Source organism: Solea solea, chromosome 20 (genome assembly GCF_958295425.1).
Source record: "Solea solea chromosome 20, fSolSol10.1, whole genome shotgun sequence".
In the NCBI taxonomy this organism is placed as follows: Eukaryota; Metazoa; Chordata; class Actinopteri; order Pleuronectiformes; family Soleidae; genus Solea; species Solea solea.
The window spans coordinates 7,824,834-7,837,895 of NC_081153.1; the positions used below are offsets into that span (position 1 = coordinate 7,824,834).

The 13,062-nt window shown below is 39.3% G+C and overlaps 1 protein-coding gene across 8 annotated transcripts in view; it reads left to right on the plus strand.

Moving 5' to 3' along the window:
- Positions 1 to 13,062, plus strand: part of pleca (plectin a) — a 115,986-nt gene that overhangs the window by 45,325 nt on the left and 57,599 nt on the right. For 2 of the 8 annotated variants that reach the window (XM_058619672.1, XM_058619674.1), the window contains exon 1: positions 10,324 to 10,430. The exons of the other annotated variants lie outside the window; for them this stretch is intronic. In XM_058619672.1, coding sequence (XP_058475655.1) covers positions 10,391 to 10,430 — 40 coding nt within the window. In that variant the 5' untranslated portion in view covers positions 10,324 to 10,390. Of the gene's footprint in view, positions 1 to 10,323; positions 10,431 to 13,062 lie in introns of those variants that run through there. 8 annotated transcript variants of the gene reach the window in all.

The window sequence follows — 13,062 nt, forward strand, 5'->3', positions numbered from 1 at the left end:
ATTCAGTGCCGTTGCCAAATAAATTCCCTGGAGCATCCATTAGCTGCACCGAGCGTCGGCCATTTTAGCTCAGTTTGCCCTCTGGACAGCTTGTGTTACAGTGATTTTACAGTCAACGTTTTGTGAGCTGAGAGAAAACCTGAGCCTTGCAAATTGGTTTGGGTTCTGGGTTCACAGTTGTACTTTATTTTTACATTCAACAATTGGTGGCGCCAAAGCTCTACTTATGTGCGAACAAACCAGAGGAGAAGAAGAAGAAGTGCAGTCAGATGGAGTCATGGGGTAGTTTGGGGAAGTTTAAAGCTCAATTTATTGGCAGCAATTGACTGTACTGCCAATAAATAAGTGTTTTAATTTAATAATCGTTTTAAAGTGAAAAATAATTAGGTTTTCTTAGCCTCAGAATGAGCCATTTATATGTACTTTAGGCAAGGGCCTTGTTTCACGTGGGCTGCTATTTTGTGCCAACGTGTTTCTACAGACGTGCAAACATACAAACCAGCCAGCAGAGCTTACGTTTTGCATTACGCAGTGGAAGCATCCTACGTAAAGGAAGAACAATGACATACTTTTTAGTACGTGAAGACCACCCTAGTTCCGTGATAGACAGGGAAGAGTTTGTGGGTGTATCTTTAGGACTATCTTAGGATGAGAACAAATAATTGGTAGTAGTTTATAATTGTGATGAGCCTACAGCCCAGTAAAACCTGTCACTGTATCATCCTTTTGACTTTAAATGTGACCAAACTTTACAAAATTAACGTGCAGTATTTAAGAAGACCTGCATCCAGTGACTGACACTATAAAGTTGCCGATGTTGTAAATGAAGTGAAAGTTTGGCTAATTTTGTCATAGACTTATTGCAGTTTTCGATTATACAGTTCTAGCACCACTCGGCTACTTCATAGTACCTCCTCAACATGGGCGGGGTTAAGGTATCACAACTGGATACCCAAGCGCACTGGATCGTCTGAACCCCATGGACGGACCACAGCGTATTTCTGCGGAAAGCAGCCACGTATGCTCGCTATGACACTCTTGTCGGACGTCGCGCTCATGACTCTTCCAGTGACGATGCTCTCTGACCAATCAGTGGCCAGCAGTCTGACGACTTCTCATTTTAGTATCGGCTCAGCTTGCTTGGAACTTCGCCAGAGCAGGTACTAAAAACAGTACCAGGTACTATTGCTAATGGAAAAACAAAAAGGTCGAGCCAAGTTGTGCTAGAACTGTATAATGGAAACCCCCCATAAGGCTACATCTACACTACTCTGGTTTTTGGTTTTATAAACCACTGGTGTCCCTGATGGCAGCTTTCATGCATTTTCAGTTTTGGCTCCACTTTTCAGAACCAGATACTTTGTCCATTTGTATATACAGTCGACTGTGTGAAACCAGCTTCAGTGTAGACGGATAACCAATCTGAATGGCTTTAGTTGTTTGTAGAGCCTCGTACTGGATGGATGTGAGAGTTCCAGGGTAGTCAAGAGTTTATCACCTCATGTGTTTCTGTGTCTCATTTAAGCAGGAACACTCCCTGCAGGATTTTTTTACCTCCGCTCCCCTCGCTCTGCTTTGTTTCCAAATACCAAAATGCAGAGTTGCGTTTTACGATTTGGAAGATCACCATATAGCTTAAACGACTCCCTATAAAATATGTAGTGGAATGTAGAGAACACTTCATATGAAGGCAGAGTCGACTGAGTTTGTTTAACAGTCAACATTCTCTTGTCCTCCGTTGCCCCCACCATGGCAATGAGCTTTCATCACAGACGCAAAACAACTTAATTTATCTATATCCAGACAAAGGTGGAGGAAGCGGGCCGTGTTTTTATGTTCACTCACTTTCACATGGCACAGCCAAAATTACACTGATATGTGTATATATATGCTGTGATCGAGGAATCGAATATAAAGGGACATGAAAAGACTTTTCCACCGGGGCCAAACTGTTATTCGTATTCACATTCAAATTTCAGTTTTAACAACGTAATTAACAAATCACAAAAGCTGCAGTTTACTATTCTATGTTTGATTCTTGTATATTTTATGCAAATCAAGCTTGCATTAGAATGTAGTGTACTGTTGTTAAAGGTGCAGAGTGTTGGCTTTGGCCCCCTGGTGGGCCATGGATGAACTGCACAAGTGGGTGCAACAGATTAGAAAAACAACACATAGTGAGTATTTTTAGTTTATTTTTGCGTTAACCTTTAAATAATTGTCATATATTTAGCATTAATCTGTTAAAAGGTTGCATTACAAATTGTTACATTCATTTGGACGAATTTAAACATTTTATAGATAATTTCCAGACCACATTTTGCACCCTAACATTGTATAAAGCTTCATAAAATATATTTTCTTTAACTAGATCTTGAGTTGATAAGTTCAAATGTCATTCTCTGACTATTTATGAAATAAATAACGTCTAATTTAAGTTTTTGGTTTTGCTGTAGAAGGTTTTCTGAATATTAAATGGTCACATCAATGTTTGGGAAGGACTGATTTAGGGTAGCTATCAACCAAAGATGAATACCTTATTCAAAATTATGATTTAATTAATTTATCCACTGAAAACTTAGATCCATTGTATTTCCACTGCCTTCATTTGGTTACAGTATGTAACTTTAACCCGACGTTTTGACTATATCGTCCCAGGTGTTTTGTGCATGTACAGAATGTTTCGTTTTTCATACCTATCTGCGTTTTGGCCGTTTAAACTGCACACAAATCTGTTTGGTTTGAGTCAGAGCCATAGGACAGGTAATAGAGAGCACATGGGGACGGATTCTTTGCATCCAGTGAAACAACTCAACACAGACCTCAGAGTTTTGTATGAATTCTTGCTCTGCGAGCAGAGTTTGTTCTGCCATATGTGAATTTATCCTTATTGCCATATATCAAGATTCTAAGGCTAAAAAAAGGCAAGTGGTTTAGCCACAATTATGATTTACTGTATTCTTCGGCATAATCTTTACCCACCACTGCAGTGTATCACTTCTAATATCCTCATGACAGCTTATTAAAATACCATCGAGCTGGCAGCACATTGTTCACCTGGTATGATCTGCTGTACAGCCAAAAATACGATTGATCGTTCTGATGTTGCCATGCCTCAGAAGGGTGTGGAGATCTCCACATCTTCACATTGTCAAGTTGTCAATCACAGAGAAGAACATTTGAATGACTTTCAAATGCATCCTGTTGTCTTTGTAGACGTGGTATGATACCGTCTAAACACCTCATTAAAGTCTTAACTATCATTGTTGACTAAAACCATTTAACTCCGACCTGCATGACTGCTCTTTGTTTTCAAAGTGCTTCTCCAAGTCGAGAAGAAAATCTGCGTCGCATTCATTCAGTCAACAGAAAAGGCCAAAGGTGATTTTCATTAAGTGGATTGTAAAATGTGAAGAGGGATAAGTCATTAAAGCTGCGGCTGCTGGAAACAGAACAGTGACGCCAGATGTTTCCCCCACATTTGCGAAAATATGGGTGCGATTTATCTCGAGTGTGTCCCCTTGATGACAGTGAATCAGAGCAGCTGTCAGCGAAACACACAGCGACCATCTCATTTCAAGGCAAATGGAGACAAATATATTCCAGACCTCCTGTTTGTAGTTTTACTGTCAGGCGTGGACTTCTTATTGCTTCCCAGTGTCGATCAGTGTTCAGGGGAAGTTGAGTAACAGAGACTTAAACACAGGCACAATTGTCTTCTCTTAAAGGGAAGAAATGACTCGATGGCTTTTTCCATGTAGGTTTGCAGAGTTGGCTGCGGGCTGACGGTGTGGGCTTTTAAAGGGAAAAAGCAGGGGGAGACCAAAGATTATGGCTGTCGTTTTTCTCTCTCACTGGCCCCAAACTGTAGGTTTGCTCTTTCCAAAAACCCTCTGAACATCTACCAGCTTCTAGAAAGGAAAAGTGACCCTGACAGTTTATGTTCAACAACCTCAGCACGTTTTTTATTTATACATGTAGTCACAACAAACATGTAAAAATGCCATGAAATGCTCCCTACCCTCGCCACAGTAGTAGTTGTTGTGTTGTGTTGTTTGTTTGTGTTTTGTGTGGACGGTGGTTTCCCCTCACGCCTGTTGATTATGGCCCACGTGTAAATGCTGCCGTCGGTCAAAACCAATGTTAAAATGCATTGCAAGTAGTGTATTGTCTTATCGTGGATCAGTTAAAAGTACAATATTTGCACGATGTTCATGGGCACCATATCGGTATCTGCAGATATTGGCTTACAATGTATTATCAGATATCAGCTTTGACATGAATAGGCACAATATTCTGTTAACTTTGCTACAGTAGAGATTAAATGACCTCTGCAGTTGGGTGCAGGGAAGAGTGTATATATATATATGTATATATATATATATATATATATATATATATATGTATATATATATATATGTATATATATATATATGTATATATATATATATATATATATATATACATATTGTATCAGTTATCGGTCCCAAGCACTGCCAATATCGGCATATTGAATATCGGCAAAAAGTCCAACTACTATTTCAGATCTAAAAAATGTCAATTCTTTGACTGATCACAAAATGTGGCCTTGGAGAATCTCGCAAAGATAGAACTTGTGGTTTTACTCGCTCAACTATGTGGAGTTACAACTAAGTCACTGACAAAAGTAAAACTGTGCACCTGTCTGAGGCTAATGCTAGTGCTAACAAAGTTCGTGGTAAAAGGTCTGTATTTATACAGCGCTTTTCTAGTTTTGACGACCACTCAAAGCTGCTTTACTCTTCCGTTTGCCATTCACCCATTCACTCACACTTTCATATCTATGTGCCAAACTTTTTTTTCTTGCACACCTATTCCCACGCTGACTACTGGGACAGTAAGTCCTCTGATTGAATCAATCTACCGCTAACTCACCATTGGCCATGTAAAATGCACTCAACAATCAGGTGAGACAAACATTTTCAGACAGTTTCAGAACTTACCAGGTAGTCCAGCTTCCTTCTTCAGGAGTTAGTTGAAGGCAACTGGACTTGAAGCTGAAACTGGGTCAGAATCGCACAATCAGCATTGTCTAACTTAACAACTTTCTAGACAGGTTTCCAGCCTTCAGAACCTGGTTTATTCCACCAGTTAGTCAGAATTAAAGGAGCCGCTTGGATAAGATGTGAAATGTCTTCAAACTTAACTTAAGCAAGTCCCACCACCTAGAGTGATCTATCGAAGATGAACTAGATGACTGAGAACCTTCATGGACTTTTTTTGGTAAAGCCTCTTTGCCTGGTGGAAGTCGCTGTTTTTATCAGGGCGTGGTCAAACTGCAACTATCCTGCTTTCGAATACAATTCTGGGACATTGGACTCTTGAGCGACTGAAGAGAACGCCATTATTTCTCGTAATTCACACTGCAGAATTCACATCTTCTTCCATCTTTGCATTGATCTTGTGTCTCATTACGTGAATAATGTGCCGCACATTTGTGGTGAACATTCCATAACTGTGATTATGGTCCTTTCTGGAAAAGAACAATATTGGGTTTTTCGGGGAAGCTGGTGTGAAGACTAACGATGAGAAGTTGCCATAACGTTGTGGCGAAGAATCAAGTGAATGCTGATGTTTTTCAGCCCGAGGAAAAAGTCAAAGACTTGCTAACTTCTGCAACAGCTACAATTTTAAAATGTTATGTTAACTAGAAATCGCCTAATCCTGAGCAACATCTGAAGCAGACTGACCTGATCTTGTAGACTCCAGATGGTTCTGAAGACCTCTGTGCTTTTGGTAGATGTAGGTGGGCTTCCTCACAGAGGATCATGAAGAGTTTCAAAGGGCCTGGTCTGACTTTTTCTTGGAGGTTTGTGCTTTTTCTTACGCTAAACTCCCTCCCTTTCCTCCACATCGGCTTCCTCCTCTTTCGTCTTATCTGCCTTCGAGACTGCGTTGGCGTTGCTGTGGTTTCTGCTGTGTTCATAAGGGAGGGCGAGACGGGGATAATTTGATCATCTAAAGATAGAAGCAACGGTCTCGTCTCTTTCCATACAGCTTAATAATGACCTCACTGACATTTACGTGTCACGTGAAGGTTAACATCTGAGTGTGAATCTTGTACATTAATAATTTTTGTATTGATGCAACAATGTTGAGTGGTATGAACTAAACAGATAGTAAAACAGAGATTGGAAAAACATGCTCCATGTGTTACATAATTAATCGTCTATGTCATAGCAGACGCTCATCCCAAGGCTGAGATAAGGTAACAAGCCATTAGATTTCCTTTCTTCAGTCCAAATTATTATCTGTATTTGGAATTTCCGGAATGAACGGACATGCCAACCTGGTGAGACCAGTATTTATCTCAGTCCAGCTCCCGAGATCACTGACCGGTCGGTGTGCGCCATCATAAACTATCTTATCTCAAAAAAAAACATGCCAGGTCATGTTGAGCTCTCTCTCTGTAGTTCTGAAATTGTCATATTTGAACATTTTGCTGCCACTCCAATTGAGAATATATTCATCTTTGCACTTGAAGTATGCATTACAGATTGAATCAAGTGCATATTTTACACTATTTACAGTCAGTTTAATACTTTTGCAGCTTGGCTAATTTCCCATATTGCCGTATGCGTTGCCTATAATGACATTCACATTATAACCATCTCATTCCCTGTTTATTAAAGCAGAAATTTAATTATTTAACTGATTTGGCCAAATCATGTATACATCAATAAATAATGTATTTGATTTCATACGGCCCTCCACTCAATATCAAGTTATTTATATATGTATACATATATATGTATACATATATATATATATATATATATATATATATATATATATTTGTATGTATATATGTCTATGAAAAATAGTTGCAAGAACTAATATGAGGAGTAAATCTATATGGAACAATCTGAGCGACATGTGGTGACTATGGTCATTATGAATAGGTCTTTGTGTTGGAGTGATTTTGTCCCTTTTTTCCGCCATTTTATGAAATAATAAAACCTATAGCTATATCTTACCTATAGCTTTTTTGCGTTTAAAGAGAAAATGATCAACGTTGTCAGTATGTGTGTTGTTAAAACAATATTAAAATGTTGAAAAAAAACACTGATACACTGATAAATTGAGATAATTTCATCAAGATTTATATTTAAATACATGTACGCTATATTAAAAATAGAATCAAAATACCCTGAACTTAACAAAACACTGTAAAATCAACATTAAATACACACTGTGGTTATGGACCACAGTTACCATGGTAAAGGAACAAATCGGTGCTTCTGCAAAAGCCACATTATCACACACTAAACTTCCCGCTTTCACCTTAAAAACAAACGTTCCTTATGCGTCTGAAAGTTTCCGTTGTCGGGGGCCGATGTGTGACTCAGCAGAGGCCGGGAAATGTGAGTCCACTCGAGCCACGCTCAGCTTTTTCCTGCTCCGTGCCTCCACGAGGAGGGCGACGCAGCAGGGCAAGTCCAGAGGAGAACATGTGGCAGCATTTGCCACCTTTCATCTGCCCCTCAGTGTTTTTTAGCCCAGCCTTCAGTGCAAACATTTTTAAACTGAACAGCCACAGCAGCACTCAGAGTCCCCAGGTCTGCTGCTTTCTGTCTTTATTTATGTGACATAAAAAAACAAAGAAATCTGAGCTGCGATGGATATGAATAAGCCCAGAGATTTCATGGAGGCTTTGATTCAACAAGGTCAAGGTAGGATGTTTTTTTTTGTTTTTTGGAACAGTTCTGTCTTCTTACCAAAAGGTGTCAGCACAGATGTACTTTCTGTCGAGTCTCAGCTTTGTGTCCCAGGACCAAAGAGGATGAAAAAGGTATGGGTGTGTCTCTAACTGCCACTCTATCAGATAACGGTCCAGGTTAGATTTAGAATTGTTCTTAAAGACTTTTTAAGATTTCTCCCGCTTAGAAAAGCTGCTTTAATCTCATCCCAGATGTTCATCAACTGTTTTATTTCAAGAAAAGGGAAGGCCATTATACTCAAGTTCATAACCGTACATTATTTTACAATGAATCATTCTATTATCTGTTGGAAAGAACAGTCTCTGTGTTTTGACGTTGTCAGACTGTTTGTTTTGTCTGGTTAACATCCAACTCCCAAGGACTAACCCTAACTCCCACTTATGTACTCACAAATCCTGCTGTTTTATCTTTTATAAATGACTTAATTAACGAAGAATAGATTCTTTAAACGTAATTTGATGTTGACAAAATGTGGATTTATCACTGTGTCCACTTCCTGAATCCTGACATAAATATTGATATTTACATTTTTAAACCTGGTGATCCAAAAAAAATGTGACAAAAAGTATCATCAACAGAAGTCAAGTGACCAAAGAAGGAGAAGTAGACGAAGGGAAACCGTGGGCAAACATCCATTTTGTCTTTTTTTAGTTAGACAGATATTGTGAGTGCTTCTTCTTCTTCTTGGATGTTTGGTGGCAGACAAAAGTCGGAATTTCCGAGTTGAGGGGGCGTTCCTGTGAAAGGAACTCCCCCTCAACTCGGAAATTCCGACTTTTGTCGGAAGTTGTATTTCAGTGTCTGGCCCGAGATACGCTTGCGTTCATATTTTTTTTCCACTCATAGATGACATAACTCTCAGCTCCGACCTCCAAACTTCATCTAACCTTCTCTTGTCTCCTCGTCTCCTTATCTCTATCTCCTCCCGTACAAGGACGCCATCCTTCTCGAGTGCCCAGTATCAGCTATATTGTTTTCATAAATTACTATTTTTTGCCATAATTCTCAAAATCATAGTTTGATTCAAGCCATTTTAGAAGACAAATGTAAATCCATTGTACAGCTGTGAGCAGTGTGGCCAAAAAATGTGCTGCAACAGTTAACCCTTTAACACCGTAGCCTCAAAAGGTCCGTGCAGACTTTTTTTTGGCTTATTTTAACCATAAAAGGGCCAGAAAATGTCCTGTGATAACTTTCAATATATGGCAGTTATTTACAACTTAATCCACAGCAACAATTTAAAATGAAGAAAACAACACTGTAGTTGTACATGAACACCATATGTTGCGTGTTAAATTTGATATTTGAACAGTATAAAACATATTTAACAAACCATTTGTTTGAGTTTTTGTCCCAATGTCCAAAAACAGGCCAGAAAATGGAAACTATGTACAGGCGTTTTTTTTCCAACTCTCTCATCTCTGGTGACAAAGACGTTGATTCTCCAGCTTCGTGCAGCAGCGCAAGTGAAATTACCGTAATAACCACATGTTGGCTTTGACGTGCAACTTCTCAACTTACAGAAACAGTCAGAATTTTTCCGATAGCACGAACTGTTGCGTAATTACGGTGATGCAAAGTGGTGTTAAAGTGGGAACCATTTCCCCAACTGACTTCTTAATATTTGCAAACTATTTTTCTTTCGAAATCTCAAATTTCAGGTTTTTTTTTTTATATGTGGGTATTTTCTAGTTTCTTTGCTCCTCAGTGACAGTAATATCTTTGGTTTTAGGACAAATCAATGAATCTAAGTTTAGGGAACACTTTTTGGACTTAAAACCATTTTCGAATACTTAATGGACAAAATTTTAGTAACAAAAAACAAATGTTAGATGCTCCTGAAAGAATATATTGGAGATCAGCCTTTCATTTATAAGATTAATTAAATAACACAGTGAAGCTGTGATTCACATATCAAGCTGATTATCTCTTGGAATCAGCTGCTTATTCACAATTATATTTACTAGCACAAAGGCACAAATCTGCCGCCGTCATGATTCATATTTAAGTTTGTAAAGTTTGGAAAACACTGATGTACAGCACAGATGTAGGGATGTGACTCATTTGTCAGATCATATCACAGCTTTATCTCCATTTACTGGCGCAAATGTTGCCTCTCGCTTTGGCTTTCAATCAAAGAGGGTTGCAGTGGTCATACATTATACTCCATATCCTGTGCATAAGAGCCACATAATTGCTCTGTGTCCAACTTTTTTTTTTTTTTTTTTATGGCTTCCACAGTGAAGTCTTTGTGCCAGCTGGCAAATTAAAAAAAAAAATATCACGTTTTCCGTTCTTTGTCTAAATCCTGTGTGGAGCGTGAATGTGTGCAAACCCCGCACATGGATTATATCGTCAGAAAAGCATCACGCATGAGAGGCTGTTTCCACTGAGGAAAGCCTCGCAAATTAAACCAAACTCACTCGTGTTTTCACTCCCCGGCCGTTCCTCCGCACTCCATCTCTCTCTCTCCGTCTTCTTTCTCTCTCCCCCCCTCTCTCTCTCTCTTGCTTTTTTCTGTGCTTTTTCAGCACGCCCCCTCTGTGATTAGAACACAATGTCGGGAGGTCAGATTTGACTCCTTGGCAGTTCAGTATTTTCTCTAAAAGTAGTGAAGACACTGAGTGGAAATGGACCTGTGCTGTTGTTTCTGTCCAGGACCGGTGGACGGTAGGTTTACCACTTCCTTTTTTCTTTTTTTTTAAAGCAGGAATGTACCATTGTTGAGTCTGTGTCGGTGTAATTAAGGATGCTGCAAACTTTGAAGAAATTAAAAATCTTGCTTTCTGCATGCTCCCTGAGGACACTGCCACTCCCAACATCTGTACCGCTTTAGATTTAAAATATCTCACGTGTTTCCTTCCACTGCTCTCACACTTTTACTCTCAGGAAAGACTTGATTTTGAACGACTAAGACTAAAAAAAAAAGGACATTTCACTGATTATCAGACTGTATGGCGCTGTGAATTTCTCATTTTATCGCCCGCGCGAGAGTATGCACAGAATGCATCACAATATGGGGAATTGTTGAGCTAACACATGGCATGTGAGGAGAGTGGGAGTGGGCTGACTCCTCCCATGAAGGAGTGGTAGAATGATTTGATGCCAGACATCTGTACTTGCTGCCCTGGCCTTTTATTCCCTTTGCTCCATCTTCACGGTAACAAATTGCCAATTTGAGAGGCCAGTCTTCTTAGCCTTTGGGGATTTGATTATTTATATGTTCAGATTGAGATCACATGAGCAATCAGCATTCCTCACTTACAGTGACTCTTTCTTCTGTGTTGCATGAGTTCCTCTGCTTCTGTTTGCAACTACTGGTCTTGAGGCAGGACTTCATACGAGTGGGTTCATATGAGAACACTCTTGCATTAAAATGACATTGTGCTCTTGAGGTCTAGGGTTGTGAGCTTGTTTTACGGCACACGGTTGCATCACTGCGGTGGATGTGTGATCATGACACAAGGCTCGGGTTTTAAGTTTCTACCAAGCTATGGAGATGAAAGTGACACCGCTCCTGCTGCAGCACCGCAACTAATGTTCCCTGCCTCGTCCTCTGACAACAGAATCACTGGTGTTGATGTTGTTTTGCCTGCAGCTCGGTATTTTTGAGTGTGTATGTGAATGTGTGTGTGTGTATTTTTTGCAGTCACAGTCAGATAAACTCTGTCCAGAGTCGATAATAACAAGAAACTTTTATTTATGTGGCAATATCTTTAACAAGAAGAAATAAAAATTTAAAAAATAAGCAAGAAAACATATAAAATAAAGAACAGACAAATAAAGAACAGACATTAGGCCTGCAACAATTAACTAAAAAACTCAAATTTCTGCTTCTTATATGTGGATATTTTCTCTCTTTTTTTTGCACTTCAATAACCGTAATATCTTTGGTTTTTGGACAAATCAATACATTTGACAGCTTTGTCATTTTTAAGTTTAGGGAACACTTCTTGGACCTTTATTTTAAAACCATTTTATGATATTAGTTTAATGGACAATACAAGTAATAGATGAATCCAGAATGTGATCAACAGATCAATCAGTAACACAAAGCAAATGTCAGATGTGGCTCCTCAATGAATAAGACGGAGAAAAAGATAACAATTTTGACTATCATTAACATTTTTGAGAAGAACTGAAACTAAAACGTTAGAAAGAAGTTGAATAAAATTATAATTAAAGTATGAGATAAAACCAACATAATTACAAAACAAAGCAAGTACACGATGACTGAATATCTGATATTTAAAGGCATAATCTTTGAGTTTTGATCAACATTTTTTTGGACCAAAACAAATGTTATCAACAGATTAATTAACGAGGACATAGCCCGGAAGTGCCAATTAAGTGCCGTTTTTGTGTGTATCTGCGTCCTCGATTACCTCGTTTATGAAGCCCTAAAAGTCCATAACAATCAGTTCAGCCACTGCTGAGAGCGCAGGGTTTGATTGTTTTCCTGAGCTCTATGAAGCGTAACGGTACTTCCATTGACTAGTTACGTCACTGGCGAATTTCACCACTCCTCTAAACACCTCCTAGTCCGGGAACTAGAGTCCGGGCACATCCAGTGACGTGCTTTCAACCGTAGAAAAAGAAGAACTACTCTAGTTGTAGCTGCTGAGCTCCGTACAAACAATACGCTCAGCAGCTACAACAAGAGTAATTCTTCTTCTTCTTCTTCTTCTTCTTCTTCTTCTTCTTCTTCTTCTTCTTCTTCTTCTTCTTCTTCTTCTTCTTCTTCTTCTTCTTCTTCTTCTTCTTCTTCTTCTTCTTCTTCTTCTTCTTCTTCTTCTTCTTCTTCTTCTACGGTTGAAAGTAGCAATATAAAGCAGGACACAGCACCAAACTTCACCTAAAGGAAGGAGCAGTGCCAACAATACGTATATTACAATTTTTACAACCCGTAAAACTGTCTTTGTGTGCTTGTTTTGTCGTTTAGCATTAGCGATTAGCTACAGGCTAAGCTACACGCTACGCTCGTGTTTCATTTGAATGTGTGTTTATCATCTCGGTAACCACAACGTTATCCAAGCTACAGGCGTCCTGCAGCAGTCTTTCACTTGTCACAGTGTCTTCTGACTCTGGGTCAGAATCCGGATCAAATGCGTAAGGGATTACGGCATTACTCAATGTTTTGATAATTGCTAGTGGTGCATCCACCTTTCCAGAGGGGGAGCTGCGGGTCTGAGACATGGATGTATTATAAGAACTGGATAGAGCACCGCCCCCTCTGCCTTGTAGACAATTTTGTGATGGTGGCCACTTCGGTGAACTGCAACAAAAAATACTCACGGGCCCA